The sequence below is a fragment of the Balearica regulorum genome, chromosome 19 (genome assembly GCF_011004875.1).
Source record: "Balearica regulorum gibbericeps isolate bBalReg1 chromosome 19, bBalReg1.pri, whole genome shotgun sequence".
Classification (NCBI taxonomy): domain Eukaryota; kingdom Metazoa; phylum Chordata; class Aves; order Gruiformes; family Gruidae; genus Balearica; species Balearica regulorum.
In genome coordinates this window covers 5,907,040-5,934,184 of record NC_046202.1, presented here as the reverse complement: position 1 = coordinate 5,934,184, position 27,145 = coordinate 5,907,040, and the positions used below count along the sequence as shown (strand labels likewise).

The 27,145-nt window shown below is 37.5% G+C and overlaps 1 protein-coding gene across 1 annotated transcript in view; it reads left to right on the top strand.

Moving 5' to 3' along the window:
- Positions 1 to 7,621: 7,621 nt before the first annotated feature.
- FOXN1 (forkhead box N1) overlaps positions 7,622 to 27,145 on the top strand; it is a 35,111-nt gene continuing 15,587 nt past the window's right edge. Inside the window, exons 1-3 of the mRNA XM_010300650.2 lie at positions 7,622 to 7,696; positions 22,419 to 22,922; positions 25,128 to 25,238. Of these exons, the coding sequence (XP_010298952.1) occupies positions 7,622 to 7,696; positions 22,419 to 22,922; positions 25,128 to 25,238 (690 nt within the window). The remainder of the gene's footprint in view (positions 7,697 to 22,418; positions 22,923 to 25,127; positions 25,239 to 27,145) is intronic.

The window sequence follows — 27,145 nt, the reverse complement described above, 5'->3', positions numbered from 1 at the left end:
TTATTTTTATGACTGTGCTAAGGCACTCTGTTTTGGGGAAGGAGTATTACCTTGTAGTAGTATTGTTCTTACATTTAAATGGTGCAATATGTTTTGACATTCTACGGTGGAGCCACAGCTCCTTTCCATGATGAGAGTTCAGACTGTACAAATGTAAGAAAGACGCCTGTTTCTGGTAGCTGAATGCTTTCTGATAGCATGGCAAAACCCTTGCCAGGAAAGAGTGTTTTTAATAATCACAGGTGGATAATAGGTTTGCAAAACACAGTAACACATGGGTATTTTAAATCAAAAGAAAAACAGAGAGGTTGAGAGGGAGCACTCTCTTTCCAGACAGTTAGAGCTCAATACCTGCCCAACTTCTCTGAAGAATTACCAAGAGAACAAGGAAAAAAAACCTGCAGCTTAGTCATATTTGTATTCTTATTAAATGCAGGACTGCCTGAGGCAAGCAAGAGCTGATATCATAATTATTGGCTTGCCTAGCCAGCTGCCTTCTCTCACCTGATGTAAGATCAGATCTTTCCAGCCTTTGGAGACTCTGTACCGCTGAGCCTCCACTCTCTCTGCAGGGCTGTTTGAATGACCTAATCCTGTCCTGGAGCAGCAGCACGCCGTTTTGCTTCAGTAAAAAGGTAAGAGGAAACCTCTGACAACTTCATATAGCTTTTTAGAATTCAGCCGTGAAAGCCAAACGGAAGGGGGAGCAGAAGTCTTTTGCCTTGGCTCATCTATTTAATCTGAAGTCCCTGAGGCTGACTTTGAAGAACTTCAGGCTGAGGGAAGGGGAAGGTCAGCACCTACATCCCGTTCCTCGGCAACTCCTATAGGTATTTATCAGCCGCGAGTGAAGAGCAGCAAGAGAAGAAGTCAAGAAAACACCAGGTAAGTTAACAGATCCATTGGTCTAGTACTGGGAGAAATGAAGACTGTAGGTGATTTCCCAAAGGGAAAAAAAATAGCTCTTCTTGTCTCGGGTGTATACCAACTTAATCTAAGCTACTTTCTGTTCCATCGTTATAAAGAAAGCTGGAAGTGTTTACCATTACCTGGAAAAAAACCCTAAATTAAATAACAGAAAGACAAACCAAGAAAAGTATTTCTAAAAAAAAAAGCGGGAAGTCTCATGTCGCACAGATTCATAATAGATTTATGAATCTATTTCAAACTCTCCCAATGGCGAAACAAAAACTTGGGAAGTTTCATGTTTTGAAATCAAGCTTGCTTTTACTTATGCCTCTGTTTTAAATCTCTTACTTTTGCCTCGTGTGTTTTGTAGTAGTAGATTAAAACTTTTTTTAGATTTACTCCTACATTGAGAAGTGACTGAAGTGACATCCAGACAGAAGCTAGGATGTGTTAACCGCAGAAATGACTGAATTTGAGTACAGCAAATGGAAACTTGTTTCTTATTTCTTTATGTGCGCAGAAAGTATATCGCTTTCTTTTTACTTCTTAGTTTCAGACTGTTAGATTTCCAGCAAGAAAGGAACTGTTTGTGTTATAAACACAATAATTATCAAACCTATAAATAACAACTAGCCATCATTCACTCTTGGCTCTCCTGCAAATCTGCTGGACATCAGACTAAATCTTGCGGAATTAGACTTTAGTCTATAAATGTTTCAGTTTGGTTTATTGGAATCATGTTTCTAACTTGAATACTGATATGAGCTAGGTTGAACTGCATGAGTTTTAGGCTGAAAATGTATGTATTTTGTTCATAACTAATTGTGAGCATAGAAGAACTAAAAATATTCAATATCTAGAGTACATATTTCTTAAGGAGTAAAGGATTGTGTACCTTGCTTTCAGCCAGGTGATGCTCTGTATTATATATGCAGCCAAGAAAAAAATACAACTAAAGCACATTGTTTATCCTACATCCCGGTGAGGGGAGATGAATGTGGGTAGAGGTAGTATTGCTGTAAATGAAATAAGGGACTGCATCCTGGTAATTTGAGCATCTACACTCTGCCCTAAATGTCAAAATATAGTGTGAGAAAGTGCTCATGTACAAGCTGGTACAGATTCTTGTATAATATTGCTGTGTTCCTAGATATAACTGGAGCCACGTGTTAGTGACTGAGATAGGAGTCAGTCGAGTATTCCAGGGACTAAATGGAAATATCTATATGCCACTGTGATAGCTATAATATAGGAACCTGCCAGGAACATGTGAAGACACTTGCCACTACTGCAAAACACTGAGCAGAAAGAGAAAAGCGTAGAAAGAGGGACATCTACATAAGCAATGTCTTTCTGACATAATTGTTTAGGATTCATGGAAACTAAACATTAACCGCAACAACAACATTCTAATCTTTTTGGCCACAAACTCCAGAAACCTAACACAAGAAGTAGTGCCATGCAGAGCTACTTTCAATCATTAAATCGCTCCCATACCCTGGCTTCAGAGGCTGTTAAATGACCAATGACAGGGAAACAGTGATGCGGCCTCCCAAAAAAATCTGAAAGAGAAATTTCCAAGTCCTGCAAAAAATATTGATAATTGATTCACATTAGAACCAAAAGGAGCCTTTGATTACAGCCCAGAGTGACCACAGCTAGATCTGAAGCCAGTTGTTCTGCAGTAACCCATGCAATAAAATTTAAAGCGCATACAGTAAAAAAAAAAACCAACAAAAAACCCCACACCGCAAAAACAAAAACCCATGGTGTATTTAGCCATTAAAAGGTAGAGACTCAAAGCACTGAGGAGTGTATAATGAAGAATTTTTACAGGTACTACTCTGTCCTGCTTATAAGCCCAACAATTACAGATGCAAAATATTCTAGCATATTCCTCGCTCATGCAGAAATTTTGGAAGCTGGCTCTTTCTGTCTGTGGCCTTTGGAAAGTAAGGAAAGGTGTTCCTTTGGATGTGGCATAAGCAAAACAGTATTTGGTAGGTCAGTGTCTATAAGCTATGGAATTAGTAAATGGAGAGAACTTCGAAGCAGATAGGATTTAGTTTGTGGCCATGTCCTCTATTGTTACTCAGAAAGCCTGAGCTTTATGATTTTGGTCAAACACACCTCTCTGCTCTCCTGCACCTCAAAAATCATTAGCTTGAAATACAAAGAGATTAATTACGGAGATTAAATGAGAGGTACAAATAAAATCCTCCTCTTGTAGAGCTGTGAGTATGGCCAGTGCTGCATCTTTCCAAGGCAATTCTTCATTGAGTTAAGATTTGAAAGCAAGGTGGCAGTTCTCAGAAGCTATGCAAGGTTGAAAGAGGCTGGAACACTGAGTAGAAGCCCACTAATAAATCACTATGGAATGGCATCATTCTGTCCACCTTAGGAAGCAGAGCTGTGAGGTGCTGCTCCTTCTTCTGAGTCACTATTGAATCAATGACCTAACATGGTGCTAACGACAGGATGCTGCTTACATTAAGGACTAAAAGCAAAGTCTTGGGCAATTCTATTTATCAAAGACTATGCCACTTTTAATAAGATTAGGGAAATTATTAACCCTTTTGCCACTTTTCAAATAGAAATTCAAGTCATGCCCTCATAATCATAGCCAGCTGCTTGCTACTTCCCTAACTGGCTCCTTACCCCATAGAAAAACATCCTGGTTTCTTGTTGTTTTCTTTTTAATCAATTAAGTCCTGTACAACGCAGCCCATTTTTTTGCACCGCTCTTGTGCGACTAAGTCTCCTGGTCATTCATACATGAGATACTACCAGTGGTTTCTTCCACAATGCCGAGAAAGCTCAGACCCCTCACTATAATCCAGCATGCCGTGCTTGCTAGCTTCTTGCAAACACCCTCTTCCTGAGGGGCCTATATGCCACTGTTTTTCCTCCAAATCAACACTTAAAAAAGCCATGTATTCCAAACAACTGTGCAGAATATATTACTCCTTATTTTATTTGGGATGCAAGGCCTTTAGAGTTGTCCAAAGAACAACAATGTTACCTTTGCATTATATAAACAAAATAATAATAATGCATATGATTATTATATGTATTTTACCTAAATTCCCTAATATTTTCAAATGAAACTTGCATTCTTTGTGACTTATTAAATGTTGCCGAGTATTGAAGAGAGCTGTTAACATATGGTTAGTAAAGTGATCCCTGTATAGCCTTTACAAATCTCAACAGTGTCTTTTGAGGCTTAGTAAATATAAGTAAAATCATTTTAAGATGTTTGGATGAGACAGGGCAACTGCAATCCAGAGCATTATTATCTTTCTGTTGGTGAAGTGCTCAGAAATGAATGAAGCATATAGGGTGAGGTTCCATCAGAGTCATGTAATGAAGCTAAACATGCTGTCATTTTAACCCAATTTGTTTCCCTCTGTACTGCTGCCTCACCAGTTTGTTAGAGCCTCTCAAAGGAGCTCATCTAGTGTCAGCTTACAACTTCCACACCTAGCCCGTACTTTACTCCTGGAATGGGTAGGTATCCCTGCCCTGCAAACTCTTAACTGCTGGTTCAACAGACCTGCCAGGACAGGTCTCTGCAACATTCCCCTCTGTGGGCAAATGGTAGGATGCCAGAAATATTAGACAGGAACCTGTTCTCCCAGGAATGTAAGTAATTCATAGAAGGAAATAATTTACTATTTTCCCAGCTGGAATAATTAAACAGCTAGGCACTGTCCTCCCAAGCTGCAGAAAAGAGCAAACGAGAGAGAAGAAAAAAAAGACCTGGAATGTCCTTCAATATAAATGATCTTCCACACTAAACAACGTTAATTCTGTAAATCTTTGTTCATAAGCCATGTTTCCTAAGCCTCGGACCATTCTCACACTCCTCTCCTATGGACTCCAAATCGGAGTCCGTTGTCTCAAAATGCAGTGACCAAAACTGGACACAAACCTTCAGCTGATGCTTAACCAACACCAAGAGGAGTCAGCTTCCCAAGTCTCACAGAATATAATTCTGTAAGCCCCTTATACCTGCTAGCACATCTGCCTTTTTCATTACAGCATGATATGGCTGATCTAGGTTCAGCTTAGAACCCATTAAAACTTCAAGATCTTTTTATGCAGAACTGCTACCTAGTCACTTGGTCTCATTCACTATCTGCAGGGTTTATTATTCCTGCCTAGATGCTGAACTTAGTTATTATTGAACTGCATTTTACTTTCTTCAGATAATTTTTCCTGCCTCCTTTTGAATATTAATCCTGTCCTCTAAATACATATGCAAAGCTTTCCATCTTCATGCTGTCTCCAAATTTGAGTAGTGTTCCTCTCTAGTCAACCACGCAAGTCATTAGTGAAAATACCAAGTAGTATCAGACTCTGTAAGAAATCCACTCAAAACACCCTTTCATTCTGACAACAGTCAGTAACTACTCTGAGCGCTCTATTCCACCCAGCTTTACCTCCTCTCTACTAGAGTTTTATCTAAAATAACTTTTCTTAGTTTGCTTATGAGAACGTCATGGGAGACAGCGTAGAAGCCTCACTTAATGTCAAGCTGTATTACCTGTACACTTTCTCCTCTTCTTGCAAGGCCAGTATACAGGGAAACTACACTGGCATGACAGTTTCTTCTTAGCAAATTCATAATGGCTTTTACTTTTGCCTTTTTTTCCTTAGCTTTTTGTTTTGGTTTTTTTTTTTTAATTTTGTACTTTTCTCAGAATTAAAGTTAAATCTGCCATCTGTCATTCCCTCACACTTTCTAGTTTCAAGACAGGCACCACATTTACCTCCTTTCAGTCTTCTGATATGGCACTCATACTCAGTGACTGCTCAAAGACCTGCAGCTCTGTAGTTACTTCAGCTGATTGTCTAAATTCACTAGAATGAAATTAATTGAGGCCACTGAACCTGAACACGTCAAAAAGCCTCAGCCCTGTCCTCTGGGAGGTGAGAACACACGTATTCCTCAATGTATGAGATCAGAGGCAAACATTAATATTCCAGAATTTCTCATACTCTGACTTGGCATTGCCCCGTTAGTTTTCCACTGTGCTTTAAGGTCACTAATTAATGTATGCCCTACTTTTCCACGCAGGAATATATCTGGGCTGCGTTTTTTTTCTTTGAAATGCAGAGTGTCTAGAGAGCACCTGATCTGCCATACGGGTTTGGGGTCAGCTTTGTGATATCTGAATCTTGTTTTGGTAACACACAAGAAATACTATTGTCTAACATCTTTTATAAGAACCTTCCAAAGTATTGAAAAGTTACATATTAGGACCAACATTTTCAAGACTAGCCATTAATGCAAGGTACCCAGTTTGGGATAATCTGCACATAGTCTTCTGATGTGTTGAGCAATACCACCAATTATTTAAATCTATGGAGATTTACTGTTCATAGGTATATTCAGTATACAGCATAAAATACCTGTGCTCATACAGAAAAAACTCTTTGCCTCACAAAAAATTTCATTCAACGGTTAAGACTCACTAGAAATCTAGTAATGGCTTCCTAGATTTCTGTCCATTCTCACATAGGTGAGAGTACCCTGCAGCCTAATTCGACATGCATTGGCTAGCAGTACTTCTCAGCAGACGAACTTAACAGCCAGCAAACAAATGAGACTCAGCATAATTCAGTCACACCTGTTCTTTTTTCCTCCCTGACCCTATAAAAATACAAGGGACTGTTTTCAACAGGGAAAAATAAGCCACATTTATCTATGCATCTATGTGCAGAGTGGCTCAAGAGGACTGCAAAGGGGACTGCAAAATTGGTCTCAAAGTGATGGTGTTCCTTATTGTTGGAAGTCTCCACAGAAAAGGTCATTTTTAAAAAGATATTCAACAAAAATAGGAACAGATCAGGTATACACGAATAGAAGATTTTCCCACATATAAAGACACTGTTAAGCTAAAAGATTTGAGAAAGACAAAGTAAAATTCAAGAGAGAATGAAAATGTGGAAACTAGAAATATGCATATTCTGAAACTGAAGGTAGGATGTACCAGGAGTGAACTCCTTGAATTTAACAATATGGATAATCAAATCTTATCCTCATGGAATTCTGAAAAGTAAGTGTATGATGGATCTATGATACTTGCTTCTGGTTTTAGACACTATAGGAATCAAGTTTCCATCTTTATTTCATAACTACCACTGAAAAATATGCATTCTTGACAAAATTAATGTTGTGATTCTTGTGTATTCGCTATTCCAGCAGCACTGTGTTTCTCAAAAAATGTAAGATATGCCAAGAATCACAATCACAGAAGTGGTAACTGGCAATATTTAACTTGGAAAGAGAGAAGGAAAGGAATACTTTATAGAAAACCAAATAAAGAGAACCCATATGAAGAATTCCTTTGTCCTAGTTTAGCAAGTCAGATTTGATGATGCATTCATTAGTGATGTTTAACGTTCAAACACACAAGCATGTTTTTTGTAACAGACACAGACCCTATATTTCCCTGACAAAAACTACGCACGTGCTTTTTATTTTCTAGCTGTTTTCCTGCTGATATTCTTCTCTCCACTTTAATCTAGCTGACCTGGCATTGAGCAGGGAGAGTTGGACTACATGATCTCCTGAGGTCCCTTCCAGCCTCAGCTTTCCTGTCGCTCTGAATCTTTCCAATGGTATTTCTGCTAAATCGATCTTGAATTGGAAACAATAGCTGTGAAAACCAGGCACCTTATAGCTCTGCTCTACAGACTCCCAGCCATGGAGAAAAATGGTCTTCGAGATCTGCCAGAGGAAGCTACTGTCACCACAAAAGAAGCTGACAAAGAAAGCAAAGTATGAGGTTGCTTCAAGTAGCTGACTGGCCTCTTCACCAGCAAAGAATAACGAAAGCTGACAAAAGCTTCTCATCTAGAAATTCATTTCACACAGCCTCAGATAAAACTAATCCCAAACACAAATAATCTCCTTGACTATAAAACACATTCCACACTTCGTAACTGATAGCTACCATAATATAAAATTCTGGGTTCAGCTGGAAAAAAAAGCAGAGGGCATAAATACATGAATGCAAACAAAAAAGTCTAAAATAAAACATGTTAATTAATTTCAAGACATTAATTTATGAATAAATACGTAAAAGTCTCCAAGCAGCATGCTCTTTGTTCAGGACCCTATTTTACCTTGCTGATACTTTTTGTCATTCTGTTGAATTTGTAACATTATGTTCTGCTCTTACATAGCCCCCAAATTCCATAATATTATAAATTTAGTCCTATACTTGTTTAGTCAGTCTGAAAAAGCTAAAACACTAGAATTAGTGAAAAACTGTATTATGCATAGAGGTCCTTAAGAGGAAAGAAAATATTGAGCTGTTGCTGTTATCGATGTTGATACAGATTTCAGGGGGGGTTATAAAATATAAATATATTTTAATATATCAACTCTCTTTTTTCTCCTGAAATTACTATTCTGAGGACAGAGTTAGCAATAATATAAAACTATACTTCTGGTCCCTTAATGAATATTCTTTATCAGCTGTGCATTAAGCATTGGAAACAAACACCTATAAAAAGTTTAATTTGCATTATTTTTTATGTATAAGAAAACAAAATGGTTTTTGTAACATGTTTAGTTTTACACATCTGTCTTTAATGTGGTAATTCCCTTAGATCAGGTAATTATATTTTATGTATCATTGAAATTCAATATTTTAAGAGAAGAAATGAGCATAGTTTCGACCTCTTATATCTAGCTGCTCCCAAAAATGCAAGATTCCCTGTCACTAAAGGAGTTAATTCTTCACAGTAAGGAGAGACTGGACAAAATCCCTGTTAGAAGGGGCATGAGTCTCCCAGGAAGAATCTCTTGTGCTTCATAAGCAGCATGATGATACACGTGTCAAATGCAACATGAATACAGAGGAAAAATGCAGGATTTCTACAATTTCTGTTTAATTTTCTCATTTCTAATTTTCCTATTAAGAATTTTCTAACAGCATCAAGTATGTTTATATCATTCAGTACACTTGCTTAAATGATGCTTCCTCAATGAAACAGAGACTGTTTATTCAGACTGTTTCTTGCAAAACTGTTTCTGTACACAGAGTTTTTGGACTTTTGCTGTTTATGTGGAATTCCTTTCCTTTATTTCAAGGGTGTTATCACCCCATGTTTTGTGGCAAATGAAATCTCTATTTTCTAAAGTCACTGGGGCCTTCCTATAAGTAGAAGGTGTGGAAGGCTACTTATTGTGTAATAGAACTGAATTTCTCCTAAAAAAAATGCTGTGAACTTCACATTTTCTAGTTTTTGTGGTTTATTTAATCTAGTTTTAATTGGAGTGTTTTAATACCTTGCCATAAGATATTTTAATTAACTATAATTTGAGACAGAAAGAATTAAAAGTATATTTGTTGTCTCAGTTATCAATACAGTAGGCATGCTTACCCTGAAGGGATCACCTCAGTAGACAGACACACAGGTAGAATTTGGAATTTATTAAGAAACAGTGGAAAGTAGATCCACTATTTTGAATACATATAGCTCTTGAAGGAGATTCTTTATTGCTTTAGGTATTAATAAAAAGTCAAAATATTTTAAACATGGGAAAGACTACTATCATGTCTCCATTTCTTAGATACTCTTTTGATAGAATATTTTGAGATTTAAGCCCTGAAGAAGTGTGCTTTAGGCCCTGAAGAGGGGCGTGCATGCCACAAATTTCCGCACTTTTTTTTTTTCAGTGTTTTTTGCTGAGCACAGAGACCATTAATTACTTAATGCTGTTCTCCTCTTCAGTCAGATAATGGCCAAAGAAAAAATGAATATCAAAGCAAATCATGTTTCACAAGGGAGATGGACCTGGCTGAAAAGTTCACCCTAGATGAACAAATCACATTATTTTGCCAAAATTTTGCATCAAGCATTTAAGTCACGCTGGCCTGAACAATGTGCTTTTAAACAACCAGGAATTAAGAGAACTGGGGATAGAAACTTTGCTTTCTTTTGCTCTTCTTTTAGAAGAAAGAGTTTTCACAAAGCTTGAAGAATTTTCCTGAAAGAGTTAAAACAGCATAAGATGAAGAATTAAATAAAATTAACTTTAAAATCAAATAGCTGTTCTTGATACTTTTGCTTTTAACAGTAAGGAAGCAGTGTTTATGAAACAGAAATAGACTCTAGGAATAAATTAGGCAGTGGGAAAACAGGTGGGTGTAGCAGAGGAATGAGTACTTGGAAAGTGGGGAGGGTAAAGGGGAAGAACAATCATTGGTCACTTTGCAGTGAAGCAGAGAGCAGGTTAATTGGGTGAATGAACTTTGGTGCAACTTGGACTGTCAGATATGGCCATATGTACACTTCTTAGAGACTCTCATGCTGGTCTCATGTCTCATAACTGTAAATAGGGATGGTTTTATCTGTGCCTATTTTCTGATAGCTTCCTTCATTTTCAGATGTTTTTCCCCAGGAACTTCCTTTGTACTTCTATTAACAGCAGACATTCAGTTTTCCAAGACTTACAAAGAATGAACATAATCCTTCCTGGGAAGTTTAATGCCTTCATGCACAACTTCTTATTCTGTTCACCATATTAGACTTGCTTTTCCTTCCCCCTTTTAGTCTTCCTAATTTCAAGACACTTGTATCTGATCTGGTTCTCAGCAGTTATTCCTTCCTAAGGGATTAGCGTATTTGTATGTTACTCATTTTGCAAAACAATGTCAGGCCATATTTTCCCACAAGGTTCTTTAATCTCCAAACTGTCCCTCATTTATTCTTCAGTTTGTCTGTCTCTTGCTCCTCCTGGTATTCCAAAGATGATGCTTTAAATTACAAAACTAAGTTCTCAACTCGATGCTGGGGTACGAATGACTTTGTAATTTTGGGGGCAGGGAGAGAAGAGTATTGGGATAATTGGGCATTTGCCTTTATTTCTTCACCTAATTTTTTTTCTTCTCTCTCTTTTCTCCAACTAGAGTGTTTGCTTCTGCAGGTAGGTAGCCAGATCTCTCTGGAAATATGTTATCTTTATGTTACATTGCAGAGAATTCATGGCATTGAAACATGACACATTCTCTGGTTTTACCTGTTTAAAACACTGTGTGATGCAGTGCACAAAATACCCAAAAACGTCCACCCTGCGTGAAACCAAAGGCCCATCTAGCCCAGTATCCTATTTCCAGCCATGGACAAGACTAAATGCCACTAAGACACAGTCTGCAAGTCACAGACCTCTGAAGTCAGATCTGGTGTCCAGAGCCACAATAGATTTTCCTTTCCATTAACTTGCCCAGCCACCCCTGCAATCCATACCAATTTTTACATCTACAGTCTGTAGTAGGAGCTTGCACAGCTCAGCTATATGCTGTGTAAAGAACCACCTCATTTGGCTCACTTTGAATCTGCTTCCTACTAGGCTGATTTGACAGTGCAGCTGTTGAATTAGGAGATTCCCTTCAATGCCTGTTCACCCTCTCCATGCCACCTGTGATTTCAAGCATCTCTTCCATTCTTTCACCATCACCAATCCTTGCAGCCCTTTCCTCAACCTGTCCTGCACAACTGCCTCCTTGCCAAGATAGGAGAACCAGAACTGCTGTTCAAGGCAGCAACACTTCATGGTTTTATACCATGGAAAAAAATGTTTATCTGTTTGTTCTGGTTTTCCTTCACAATTCTTAACATTTGTCTTTGCTTTTGTGATTGCTATTATCATCAAGCTAATTTTTTTTATGGAACCATCCATCACTACTTTTTCCTGAGTTTTAATGGTCAGCTAAATGCCTTTTTTTTTTTTTTTTTAAGGAAAAAAAAAAAAAAGGAAGTTAGGGCTGCTTTTTGGTAAACAATGTTTTTGTACTTCTCTTTAGGTGTACCTGTAAGGTTAAATGCCCCATCACTGAATCTCATAATGTCTTTTAGCCATTCTTCCCACCTAATTTTCATCATAACTATTCAAAATAACAGTATAATCTGCAATTTTTTTCATGGTGCTTTTCACTTCTTTTTTGAGATTTTTTCTGAATACATTAAGCAACACAAAGTCTCAGCAGACCCCTAAAGATCACCCCCAGCACCGGTGACCTCCTTCCTTGTGAAAACTGATTGCTCACCTTTATTTTTCATTTTCTATCTTTCAACCAAATATTTATCCATGCAAACACCCTTTCTATGGTTATTTAGGATTTCAGTGGATATTTAGTTCCCTTAAAACCTTGTGATGAAGCATCTTGTCAAAAGCTCTTTCTGGTAACCTAAGCAAATTATCAGCCCAATTTCCCCAGTATCCCTGTTCAAAATACTTTAACACACTAACCAGTATTGACCATTGCACATATGGAAACAATACTTCAGTTTTGTGGACAGAAAGGATATTGTGAGGACTGGAGGGTGGGTGCCCTCCAGAGAAATAAATATCATTCTCCATTACCTGTTCCTCCATCTTTACTGCTTTATATGCAACATTTTTCATGCATGCCTAGGAACAGATGTCAGCAGAATACATCACTCCAAATCAGCTGTGCTTCTATGAGCTAGCTGAATTAGTTACGAGTTACTAGGTGGATGCTGAAAGACCTTTGATCTTAAGAAGCCAAAGTAGGAGCTTGAGTCTTGGGGTTTTTTTGTTTTTTCTTTTCAAAGGTCTCCCCAGAAACTAAATGCTTGAATTATTTCTGACTGCAGACAATTTCTTTTCTTCACTGAGAGTCTTAGCAGCCTGTGTAAACTACACTGCATAACCCAGTCTAAATACGTAAAACAAGTACAAACTGTAGTTTGCACTGATTCAGTTTAATGCAGTGTAAAACTAACAGAAACTGTTCCAATGAAAACTGTAACTTCCAGCAGCTTTGCCTGCTAACGTTAAGAACTCAAACCAGGTGATAGCAGGTAAAATTCCCCTTTGTATACATGTATTGTAGTTGGACATTTCCAAAGCAAAAACTCCACAAACACTTCAGTTAAACTGCCCCTGAACTTGGTTATCTGTCTCTGCTGTTGCTGTACTTAACACATCACTGCTCAGTGAATCAGTCAGTCAAAGTTGTTGGGGTTTTTTTTTTTTGTTTTAACATAGTCAGCTTACGACTGTGCAAATAAGATTCCCAAATCCATTCCTCAGATCAAATAAAGGTAATTACAGAGCTTACTGTGGGCGATTCCCAGTGGGAGGGTGGGAGTGGCCACGGGTGGGGCTGCAAGGTGAATACTGTACATGCACAACAGAGAAAATGGGAATGTACCACACCCATCATAAAACATGCTGCCACAGCCAGCAACAGAAACCATTAGGGTGGATCATCATACACACCTTCTCATAAAGACAGAAAGATGGCATGAGATCCCAAGATGAACTCTCAAGTCACAGGGAGATGAGCATGACTCACTGAGAGAGAAAAGGAACATAAAACAAATTATGAGACTACTAAAGGATCTGTGCTGTGTGTCCCCCACGTTCCCCCTACGTGATATTCCCCAAAGAGGATTAGTAGGGTACACCACATTCCATACAGCCCTTTAAGCTATCAATAGGTAATTCATGGAAACATCTTACTATTAATCATGTTTATTACACTAGCACAGAAGCAGCAAGGAACAGGGCCACAACATGTTAGATATTGCGTACAGAGTAGCTGACAATTCCTGACCCACGTTACTTACTATATCATTCAGCGGTTCTCACATTTTTAGAGGCGTTAACCAATCTCATCTCTTTGCATTTGTCCTTAAACCCAACTGACATTTGCCTTTCAATTAAAATTTAAAGGTGCACTCTAAGAAAGAGATCTCATAGAAAATACTGTGTATAGCCCATAGACCACTCTGAACACCAGAACAGCCATAGTAGAAGGGAAGAGATGCATCGGAATACATCAAAAGAACTAATAACATGATAGAAGTAAGATGACATGGACTTTCATTGCAGGGAGAGGACAGAGGATGGAATACTTAGGAGGAGACAACCTACCTAATGATAGGGGTAACACTGAAGGGAACAAAGGATTACATGAAACAGGGCTATAAAAAAGGGTAAGAACAAAGCACAGATGCAGGGACTGTGAGGGATACCCGGAGAAGGGCATAGTGGTAATTCCCTAGGATATTCTCCCAGTTTTCAGTAATCTCCAGTTCATGAATTTTTGAACCAAAGAGGTTATCTGTATCTACCATCCAATTTAATCACTATAGCTGCTTTAGCTTTCCTTCTTCCTATGATTTTTTTTTATGTCACATGATTGTACTGACAGTTCTACTGTACTTGTTGCATCTACACATTGCCACTCCCCAGACCTGCTGCAGAGTAAAACTTTGCTCTGAATTCAGCACAAAGAATTCAGTTACATACTTACTACGATCAGCCCGTGAACACACTACGCCGTTATCTCTTGTGCTGGTTTGACCTGCCAACCAAGTTGGTTATTCATGAAAGAATCAAACAGTTTCTGTATCATATTAACTACTTCGACTCTTGGAACTGTGTCTGACTTCATGTTTAGATGTCTAGTATGAAGCAATGAAATTTCATACTCCTCATTCAGGAAACAGCACAATCATTCATCCAGAAAACAGGATAGAGTATGCAAAGGATAGGGTTTTGAAAATACCACTAGAGTTGCAAAGCTGGTAGGGACAGCTAACATACTTTTTTATTAGGTTAACTGGTGCAGTTGGAAAGATGTATTAGTGTTTATTATGATGAGGAAAGAGGTGTGGGGAAAACCAAGTCCAAATGACAAACTCATTCACCTTCTTAGCTAAATTTTTCCATGGTTGATTTCTGTTCAATGCTGAGTTCCATTTCTGCTGAGCTACTCAACACCTGTGAGGGACTTTTCTCTATCAAGTGCTTCCCAAATGATGGTTCTGCCCAGTCTACAAGAAACATGGAAGTTCTTACAGTGTTGTTATCTCAGCCATACTACATGAATTTCTGCCATGTTTTCTATTTCTGCATAAATGAATATTTTAGCATTAGAGATAAAATACATACCGAAATGAACGGGATATGCAATGCAGCTGAGGAGAAACCCCGTGATCTGCTTTTCTCAATTTTGAGTGAATTGCTGTGTGCTTGGAGAATATCTGCTTTGTAACCACCATAGCCTGTCTACATCTTGAACACTACACGTAATTTTGGTCCTCCCCACCCCAGAAAGGTGTTAGCAGAACTAGAAGTTGCTCAAGGAAGTGCTGCAGGTGTAACCAAAGGTCTGGAATGGCTTCAGAATAAGAAATGACTACGTAGTTTCAGCCTGGAAAAGAGGCAATGGTGGGGAGGAAAATACAACAAAAATGTAATAAATCACAAAGTCCTCTGCAGGGACAGACTTATCCCTCCTTCCTCACAGCTGGTGAAGTAACTGATGCAGGATAAAATATAAACAAAAATCTAAAATGTTGGTCTAAGGAAGCCTGGACTAAAGACCACAATGATAGTAACATTGCCTGTACATTTTATGGTGTTCAGCCATGCAAAGAAGTGTCCTGGATCTGCTTCTTAAAATGTTTTTTTTCCATACAATAGATTTAGGACAAACACATTTGTTTTGGAAAGAGTTTGTTTATACAGACAGTTGTAGTATTTTATAGATGTGTTCCTATAGCAGATTAAACACCTGCTGCAAACACTCCACTTTTCTCTCCACCTACCAGGAAGCACCTGGATGTTTTAGAGCTCCTAACCACTCCTGCTTAGAGCATATCTGGACATGGTGGCAATTACCCTGAGTCTCTGTAGAGTAGACAATAATCACTTGGTATTCAGCCTTGCCTACAGCCTTCCCTTAATGAAAAGAAATAAACCCTAAAAATTCAGGAAGGATCTCATAAAAAAATGGCATCCTTCTCTTACATGAATTCGGTACAGTGATACAGGTGACCCAAAATATTGGTAGACTTCCTAATAGCCTATGATACTGCAGATGACTACACTGTATATCACTCTTAAATTTCTCAGAGAATTGCTAGATCCAGGCTGCTGCTGTTTCATCATTTTTTTCCATTTGTCATTACATCTTTTGCTATTTCATAATGCCACCATGTTTTTAGCACCCAATTCCCTTCAGTAATATTAGTCTTAATGCATAATCTTAATTTACTGCTACATGTGGATGTCATCAGTACATTTACTTTCTCTCAAATCTCTAATGAAAATAGTAAATGACATTAGAATTAATCCTAAACGCTGAAGTACCCCACTAGAGAGCTTGCTCCTTTTAGATTTATCAAATTAAGTTCATCATTATTCTATTCAGGTGTCAGTTCATATAAAAAGCCTCAAATTCAAACTCATATAGAATTATTCCACAACCAGATCTACTTGAGTAGATCTACTTCTATGGAGTTCTGAAAACCAACTACCTACATGTAAACTCATCCAATGTTGTAACATTCAGGTTATTTATATCACTCTTAGAATAACTGTTCTATAGGAATTGATTAACATGGAGACATGTAACATCAGGCAAGCCGTAATGCAGCTGTAGCCAAACCCTCTTTCCTCCTCGACAGTTACTATCAAGAGGGTAGCAAACACATCCCGCGTACTATGATGCAGAAGGGGTTTCATGGTTGCAAACTTTCTTCACCCATACTTGAGATCATCATTGCTCTCGCCCTGATGAATTAAGCTTATTTTCCACGTGCTCCAAACTAATATAAAAGTTATTTCAAGAGAGAGCAAAATGTGGGCAGTAACCACTAGCTAACCGTGAGAGAACTGAGCTCAGAACCCTTGAATAAGAAAGCGAAAATAGCATAGTTAAATTAAACAAAGACTCAAACAGATCTAAATTCAGAAAACACAATCCTTAGAAGCTCTGTAAAAGCTATTCAAAGATCCTATAATCAAGGTCCAATACATACTATAAAGAGAAGCAAGAAAGCAGTAAGAAACTGACGCGGCTAAACCACAGTTTAATGCTGTGTAGATTGAAATCCTGCTCCTGAAAATGTCTTCTAAAAATAGGGCAAACCTTAGTGACAAGAACGTTAGAGATCAACAAAGCAATCATAGCTATCACCAGCATGATCCAGCACAACCTTTGGTGTCAATCTGTCACAAATAAGCTCAGAAAGAAGGTCTTGCATTCATTGTAAACCACAAAATTTTCTGATTCTCACTAACAAATTCCATTTCTTCTGAAAGCTTCCCATATAAATAATTACACAGAGAAATATTCCTGTATACATGGCAAGTTTCAGTCACAAAATTTTGATCATTTCTACAATATTTGGAACTTGACATTATTAGGGGGTAGATTTTTAACTATAAACTGAAAAGTAGAATTCTAAAACCTCATGGCTTCTCTGACTCCTCTCTCATAAGAGACTCAGGAAAAAAAAAAATCCCAAATAGTGACTTCTTTCTTGCATTGGAAAACATCAGTGTGATTTGGAGAGGAAAAATATGATTTAGTGTTTTGGGGAGGGGGCAGAGAAGAGAGCAGATCACACAAGCCAGTGTCAAGCAAGGATCAGTGAGCTGCCTAAGGCATGCATGCAGAATGAATTACGAATTGGGGAACATCCAAACACACCTTCCTCTCATGAAAACTGATCTCAGCCCCAAGGGACGGAGAGGGCATTTACAGTAACATACAGCGTTTAGAGCGGTTCAGATTGCTTAGACGGCCCAGTGCCGAGCTCTGGTGAAGTGTATCACCGGCAAAATGCCCTCCAATATCTAGAAAAGACACAAAACCAAGAATTGTTTAAACTATGGATTGCTGCCACAGGACTCCAGTCATGCAGAGCTAATAGATCAGCTGCTGCTACCTTGCTTATCCAAACGCTCAGCTGAGGTTACAGTTTCTCACTATTTTCTTTTTTTAAAGATAGTTATCTTATCATAGGAGCCTAGGATTGTCACGCAACATTTACAAAAGTAAAAATGACATGGGCTGGGGAGGAATGGTTCCAGCTACATCTGGGAGAATCAGATACCTTTTTCCAAATCAAAGCATCATTGTTTTCTTTAACACGTCCTACAACTAGGCAAACCACAATTTCCTTAAGCTCTCTGTCTCCCAGGGACAGTTTATTGTAAATGATTTATTGTAATCCTGATTATTGACAACCTCCACTGACCATAATTTCTTCTCTCTCAAAGATTTGTCAGTAAGCAGTCTGATTTCTCTTTGCTAAAATCTATATTAACAATGCAAAGTGGTTTGGGGTTTTGTTATATATTCTTTCTACAAAATAAAGTTAGTGTCTCTAAGGGACATTTTAAAAACAAAACCAAAAAAAAGATATTTGAAGAACAGTAACAGCAAAGACTTTTCAGTATGTTAATTTGGCAGTTTCTACTTATCTGTATGCATAGCCTGCTGTGATACATATCAGTGAAGTAAAATTGCAAATGGCTTTTAGAGTGAGAAGTTTGAACTCCAAGAAAAAATAATAAAGTCAAAAGACATGGCCAGAGGTTTTCTTTTTCTGACAGTAAGACATATCCACAGCATGTCATTTCCAGGATAAGGATAAATTGGAGAGGCAGTTATACTGAGCTGCTGAAGAATGGTGCCGATCTTAATGTGAAACCTGAAAACAGGACCGTGATCGTAGGGTTGGGATTTTTCCCCATATGGGAGATCTCTCTGAAATGGATTCTCGACAAAGGTATTAAATAACCACCAGTGAATGTGGATTATCAGCCTGACATTGTTCTAGTACAAGGCTGCTTCTCATTCAATATTCAGTAAAACACTTCCACTATGCAGGGGAGAATTTTTATAGTATTAAAGTGGCAGTAAGGCTCCTCCTTTCCTACCAGCCTCCATGAGACAGCAAAATGAAATTCATAAACAGAACCTGGCAAAAGTCGTGGAGGGGAGGCACAATAATAATTTGGTTTTCCTAGACCTTTTTTATTGACTGTCCAAATAACCATGATCTATTCACTTTGGTTTCAGAAAGGAAGTCTGATTGCCTTCAGTAAGCAGAGCCAGCCCTTTCTGACCTGTTGAATTAACTCTTTAGATAATGCTGCTTTTTATCTGCTTCTGTCATAGATCCTAATGGTAAACATAATAAGAACAGAAAAGCTTCAGGCATTAGTATACTCTGCAGTCAGAGCTTTTTGACTTACCCATTTTCTTATTTTCATTAATCTGATCTTCTTGAAATTAAGCCCCTTTTTCTTTATTTGTGACCATTTGTCAAATGTCTGTTGCAATGTGAAAGTCATTAGGCAAGAATTGTAACTGTACAAAAGCTTTTAATAAAATTCTAATGCTTAAGACCACAAATTAGGCAGCTGGGTTGAAAAATTGCAATATAAAAGAGAGGTCAGACGCAGTTTTGTATAACCTGAAGTGGGAAATCAGCGCTAAGAGGGCAGACAGTGTGGAACACTTACAAATATACACACGCATATATTTCCTAGTTGTCAGTTTTCCCACCTGCTTCTTTCAAGCTGAGCGTCAGTTAGAAGTGTATCTCCTCATCAGCCTCCAGTTAAGCTACTGGGAGAAGAGTCTGTGCCTAAGACATTTCTGAACTTTATCTAACATCAATTTTTCCTGATATACTACTATAGGTCTCATACTTGATTTCCAAGCCCCATTGTGCTTTATCCCCTCAGGCAATGCAGTCTTACTCCTCATAAATATAAATTTCTCTTTGAACTATAAGGGCAAAAAAGGTTTTCCACATTTTTAGGTGATACATCTTTGTTAACCAAACCTAATAAACCCCTTAGTTATTTACCTAACAGCCATTTAAACACGTGGCAAAGACCTTGCAAATTAACTCTTGAAGTGGCTTTTTTTCCCCTACTTGTACACCTGAAATCTAAACTATAAACACAAGACATCTTTATATAGGTACACACTTGGTGCAGCATTACGTGCATGACATTAAGAAGAGGATGCAAGTTCGTCTTTTGTTGTTTTACTGTATGGTTACAGTGAACAAGGACTGCGAAAAAACCATGGTAGAAAACAAAATACTAGATTATATTTAGTCCTCTTAATCCGAAGAACACCATCAGATATGTCTCATATATCCAAAGATCAAAGATTGGGAACTTGAGAGGAGAGACAACTAACAAAAATACGTATGGAATGATGAAGTTATTTACATATCTCAGATACATTTAATCATGCAAAACAGAACAAAGAGGCTGAAGGGATTGGTACTAATAAAAAAGCAAAAGCAAAAATATAAGTCTGTTGTAACCATCAGTCTAAGTAATGACAGAAAAAAACCCATTTTATATAGTGCCACTGAAAGCAATTGGGGTGCATTTATATTACAATCTCTCAATAAAGCAATATTGCTAAATTTGCATAACCCCAAAGCAATACATTTTCATTAATTTATGAACGTATACAAAACAAAGTAATGACTTATTTTTATAAAAATAAGTGTCTGGTAAATCCATATAAACTCTGCATCACATCATCATTGTAATTGCACTTACAGAACATTTCTTTAAGAGCTAAAAAAAAAAATGTAGTTCAACTGCATGAGGAATATGAGGAATTCTTCAGGATGGGTTATTGTCCAGCTGCATATCTAACACTGTCTAGTCATCTGCACGTAACAAATAGCTTCTTTTGCAGTTTAAATTTTAGAAAATATTTATTGTAATTTCATTTTGTCATAACAGGATTTCTATCTGACGTGGATTTGGTAATGGTTTCACTACTCCAAGATCAATCTAATATTAAATTTTCTTCTTCGGACTCTCTGGAAAGGGACCAACAAGACCTCATGAAGACACAGGGGGGTTCAGTATCCCCAGTTCAACAAACTGTGAGTAAGATGGCTCAGTTCTGTTCTCTTCTTCAGAGGCACAAGTTCAGATACAATATTCTGCAACTGCTGTACTAAATTTCACCATATTTAACTGGTAATAAAGTAAACATTGGAAGTTTTATTCTTGAAGAGTAGAAACCTGAGTTACTCTTCTGAGCTAATAATCTTAAGCTCCATGCTAAATTTCCTATTCGATTGCTTAAAAATCCTATCTTTAAAAAGAAAACAGGCAATCCATCTAGCTACTAATCCAGTGAAATGCTACATTTAAAGTTATTCTCATCCTGTTTCTAAAATAAATAAATAACAAAAGCAGACAGAGAGACATCAGAACCTTTTTGTCCACTCCCTGCCAGTAGAGGATACCCTTCAAGCACTTCAGAATTCCTTGAGACTTTTTTTTTTTTTTTTTTTGACTAAAATGATCTCTCTCCTGTGGCCTGCATATTCACCATGTTTACCTTTCGTAAAAAAAGTACAACTGAGAATAGTGGTTTTCAAACAACAGCAAAATAACCATTGTCATATTTTTATTATGAAAATTTCAGGTGGAGAATCGACAGTACTGCCATTCATACAGCTTTATATAACTAAATGGGGGGGGGGGTGTTAATTCTTATTTAATAAAAGATATCATTAACACAGGTATTAGGACTATACAGGAGAGCGAGGAAGTAAGAATTAAGAAGTTACAAACTGAGCGAGTTCACATTCATGTGAGAAGCCAGAAGCCTCATGAGGTCAGATTTGCTTTCCGCAGGAATCTATGACAGAACAAAACATTAACAGCTTTGACACACAGACCCATGTGCAAATGGATGAAAAAGCTGTGCAATGCTCCACTCTGCAGAAAGCACTGGCTTTTATGCTAACTTCCCTTTGGGACTACTTGAAATCTGGCTCTTCTATGAAGGTGTATATTCCTTTGCCTGTTCTCCCAAAATACTGTGAGACTAATTTGGATTTAGAGCGGGAAGGATGAAAGAGACCACTTGATAATCCGGTCTGACTTTTTGTGTAACACAGAACATTTTCTTTTCCCCTTCACTGAACACAATAACCTGCTCTTGACTTAAGCATGTCTTCTCAAAAGGCATCCAAGTTGTTACTCATCCTTGATGTCAGGGAAAATATGCATAATTTCTAAGCTGAATGTGTTCAGCTTCAGGATCCAGACACTAGTTCTTGTTAAGCCTTTCTCTTCTAGATTAAAGAGCACTTTGGTAGCTGTTATTTTCTTTTTGCTAAAGTGCAAAAGGGAAGGGAGAAGATGAGACAGGAAGAAGGTTAAAATGTCTGCCTAGAGCCTACCTGTCTCACAGCATGAGTGTGGCTATGTTAATGAAAGGAAGTGATGTAACTAGCAACATATCTGGCAGCTTGTAACATCATCAGAGAATGAGATCAAGCTTATTTGACTAAACTTGTATATGACAAGACTTGCACTTATCATATTCCTGTCATTTAATCTTTCATCACTTGATCATACATCATCTTTTCCCTGAAACTGTCAGACCAACTAGTCAATAGTTACCTAAGGCATCCTGTTTTTCTAAGATAGTTCAGTCTTCTCAATGCTTTTATTAATCTATTTTTAAACAGGTTTGGATACCAAGTAACCAGAAAACCCCTTACATCTTTTAGGGCTTCTCTGTGTGAAGGTGGCTAGGACTAGTAATTTTATACTTCTCATCAATAATATATGTTTAATATACTTTTTTTGTAAATAAGGAAAATAATAAAATATTTGCTCATACTAATCCTAAATAAATGTCAATACTTCATTGCAGGATAATCCCAGTTATAACTGCCAACCATATGAGTCAGACAGCAGGACAGAAAGGAAGAGTTCAGAGTCTTCTCACAGCCCCAGCCCTGCTTCTCCAGCCCAGGATCAAATTCATGGGAGGTACCCTACAAGCCAAGGAATTCACTGTGGCAAGAACAAATTTAAACCATCTTTCACTACTGAAAAATTCAGACGGTATAGCTACGAGGAAAGTACTGTAGGAAATTATGACAGGTTCCTCAAGAGCAGCAGAAACCCCTTTCACCCTTACAAGAGACAGATCAGCGAAGATGTCTTCCAGGAAGCACATCAAGCCCTCCCACCAGAAGGTTCACCCTTCAAAAATGCTAGAAGCATCGATGGTTTTGAGGGTCTACCAGGATCTACAGGTCCCGATGAGTCAGAGTCATTTCCTACGCACATTCCAAACATCTCTACAGAACAACCATGGTGTAACAGCCTCCAATACAGCACCACAGGTCAAGATCACAGTTCACAAGTCATGGTCGGTATTTTTTTTTTTCTAATTTTTTTCCTGTTTTCAATGGCAAAACTATACTTTTGGAATTATTTTCTTATCTCTTAATGTGACTACATGGTCATTTAGCTCTTGCCAAGTTGCAGGCTAGAGCACAGGATAGACATCCATATTTATCAAAATTATCTATTTTATGGCCTCTCCCTACTGAAAAACAGTCCTCAGAAATGGGCACAAGGACAAATGATTTTCCACTAGACATGACACATGAATCCTAAATATCCAAATTCTTCCTGACAACAGGTTTTATATCAGTAGTTGTCATCAACTAGTATTTTCAAGGAAAAAAAGTTCGCAAACGAGTATTTTTCAAGCATGAAGACATGTATATCAGATTTGTTACAACACCTTGGCTCACCTGCATTTTTTCTGATGCAAATAGAAGAGAAACTATAAGACATCAGTACTACTTAAAATTAAATATAAGATCTGTTTATGGTATGTGCAGTGTAAAGGTAGCTGGGCTAATTCACATACTTGATAGAGGCGACTGCTATTTAGGGCAGAACAGAGATCCCTGAAAAGCAAAGTAAATTACCCTCCAGTATCTTCACAAGGTATCTCTGCTGTGATCCAAAGTGTAAAGCATATCTTCATAATCTAGTGCAGACAAAAAACAATGACTACATCTGCCAGGAGAGGGCCCTAACCACTGGTTCTAAATTGCTGTGAGGCAAAGAATTTGAGGATTACCAAGACAAAGAGGGGTTAAAAAAAAAAATAAAATCTTAATTGGATTAAGACAATGGCAGGATGTTGTCAGGGTACATACTTGGGGATTGAAGCCATTCAGGTTAAGGAGGAAATTGATCTACATCTCTTTTTTCCTGGATAAATACTCATCCAGGTCAGGTGAGTTTAATGCAAAACCTATAAGCATTTTCCTATTTTCTTCCCAAATCCCTGGTCTGCAAGATGTAGAGAATGTAAAGCTAGCACTGCAGGAGCCCTTTACCAAGTACATGTAACTACTCAGGAAAAGACTGGCTACTTGTTAATGTCTCCACTGGTTCAGTCAGCATGCAACTTCAAAGCTCTTAAATAGCTTACATGCTGCTGGCAAGTTGACATTTCTGAAAAACTTCATCTTATGGTCACCAAAATAGCATGGACATTAATACTGGATGCGGCATTTGCTTAGTGCCAGGACATCAAATCAAGTCTAATATGTACCCCTGCACTAATCTATACCTTAAAAGATGGTCATTATGGCCTTGCTTTCAAACAGAAGGGTAAGTGCTACTAGTGCCTTGAAATAATAAGGTGTCCATGACATCAGCTCTCAGAAGAGAGTTCCTGGCCATGATGTTAAGCGGAGGAAGGAACCTGAGTCAGTCACCAGCCACACGGATAAGGACACTGCTTAAGACGCATCATTCCCCGCACTGTTTATTACCAGCTAGAGCGCTATCTAGTTTTCTGCTTAGCATGCAGTTTGTTTGATTCGCTCTTCTAAAGCGGCCAGTGTTACGTACAGTGCACTCAGGGTTCTAACTAAAAGACAGCACCATTTAACATCCAGGAGCCTGAGCCCTTAAGAGAATCAAGCCTTGTGCGGAATCCAGGACAGGCAGCTGGGCAGACCCATGAGAAATTAAGACTTGATCAACTTCTCTATGTTTATTTCCACAGTTGCAGAAATAAATCACATTCGTACTATATTTCTTATATCCGGATCAAATTCAGTAGTCAGCCTAGTTTGATTCTTCTCTGTCACCTCTTTCCTGTGCATTATAGACCTCACCCTCTACCTAATGACAAAATTCCAGCATCAGCCTGAGGTACTGACAGTCTGCAAGATAAAAATCAAGGAGTATGAAAGAGAGAGAGAGGGACATGTGCACACTCAGGAATGAAAGATGGAGTATACAGTTTGTGTATGTAGGGAAAAGGAGATAAACAGAAACTGACATTTTCTGAATTGCTCTTTGCATGGAATTTGGACTGGGATTTCCTTTTTTTAAAGTAGTAATTACATATTACATAAATGCAGGAAACAATATTTCTTCTTGTACCACTAGTATATAAAACAAAGTCTGTAACACTGTGACAGAATCAAGTCCAAAAAAAGTAGTAAATAAAGACAGACAAATCTGAACAGCAGCTAACAGATTCACTCTATTTTAAATTGAGGTGTTTTCTCTAATAACTCTTTCCTTAAATATTTTCTAGCAGGATTCAGACATCAAGCTCAGGACATCCCCACTGGAAGGGCAGCCTGGATTGTATTGCTATCAGCCTCAAGTGCAGCAGATGTATTGCCCCTCACATCCTTTCCATCAGGTCAGTACGATATGCAGACGAAAATCCCCTGTATTTCTAGCACTATAATGGCATAGTAGTTATAGCAATAATACAAAAAGACAGATGAAACAATATCTGCTAAAATTGTGTTTGTGGGGCCGTATTTGTATACATCATTTTGTTTATGACAATGAGACCTTAAAAGAACCACATTTAAATGCATCTTAAAATTGTCATTCAGAAAAAAAGAAGAAAAAAACCGACCAAACTTGTAAAAAAGGAATCTTGGTACTGCTTATGTATATTTTCACCATTATGCTCAAAAAAAATTGGCTTTGAAACCAGATAAATTATTAACATAACTGGTGGCATTTCAGGATCCCAGGGAATTAACTGTGCTTTAACTTCAGAATAAAAAATTAAATATACGTGACTGTACACTTAAAATTCAGATCAAATGTAAAAAAACACTTTTAAAGCAAAATTTTAACAGCAAGATGATGCTCCCTTGTGCTTGATGGCACACACATCTCTTTTGCAATCTTTTGACTGTTACATCATCCCCAGTGAAAGATTATTCAGCTGAAGCATAATTGACAATAATGCTGATGATGCATGAGAATGCACAATATTAAGGTTGTTCTTCCGTAATATATTATTAATACTAAAAATGCACAGGAGTAACTGACACCTTGTTTTTCTTGAGTGTATTTATATGCCATTTGAATATATGTCAGTTCGTATTTTCAAAGCAGTAAACACACAGTATCTTTGTAAAATCATACATATATACCTTAATCTTACATGTGATCCTAGTACATATTTATAGAGGTTAGCGAGTTTAGTGTACCAAGCTTTGAAAACTTGGCAGAGAGGGAGGGTGTGTATTATGGAAAGTAATTTTCATGACTCTGAAATGTCTTTAAATTATTTCCTTTAGATATAAATGGTGGTACTGTTCAATGCATTGGAATTTTCCTCTTTTATGCTCAGTTATCTGCAACGTACTGAAAATTTTCAGTAAGAAAGATGTCTGAGGAGATTAAAATATGCTTGAAACACCCTATTTAAAACAAACAATAAATAAAAAAAACCCAAAACTTATTTAAGGTGAAATTAAGGCAATGAAGATTTTTCAGATATATAGGAAAAAATCCATATTAAAAAATAGCACACCTACTAAAACTCCCAACCATTAGAACTGAATTAAACTTACAGGAAATTCATATATATATAAAGTATTCAAACATAAAAGCTCACACTTGAGTTACGACTCCTTTGATCCCAGTGACTGATGACTGATACTGTGGAATCAACTGTACCATCTCATTCAACTTGCTCAAGAAGTATAAAAAACATGACTAACAGAGCAGTGATTTAAAACTGTGCAAAGAATACAAAAAACAGGTTACCATATGATATTTCATTGGGATCATTAATTCATGTGGTGTTACTAGTCTGAGTCATTGAAATACTAATCATAGCATTCATCATCAGGATTTAATCCCTCATGAGGAAAAAGAAAGGTTATTTTTGGCATGATCCTTTTTTAAGAGGAAATTTAAGTAACTTCTGAAAACAGATGCTGACTGACCATAAAGAACAAGAATAGACATATGTCGGAATTTTATGATCATTGATAAAATTAAATCATCTGTGACAGATGATGTTTTAGGAATTTCATTTGTTAGAGTTTTGTAAAACATTACTAAGGAAGAATGAAAGTATTCCATATTTCAGTAGTGGATTTTCGTATTTTTAAGCGTGTATTTCCTATAAATCCCTCACCTGTCTACTAAAACTTAAAGGAAGATGTCTCGTTACTACAGGATATAACCCCTCAGATATAGAGAGGAATAAAATAAGGACTAACAGTATCAACCACTTGGAGAGCTTCAGGGACTTTACTGCCTTTCTGAACTTGTAGTGTCTGGAACAGTTAAAAT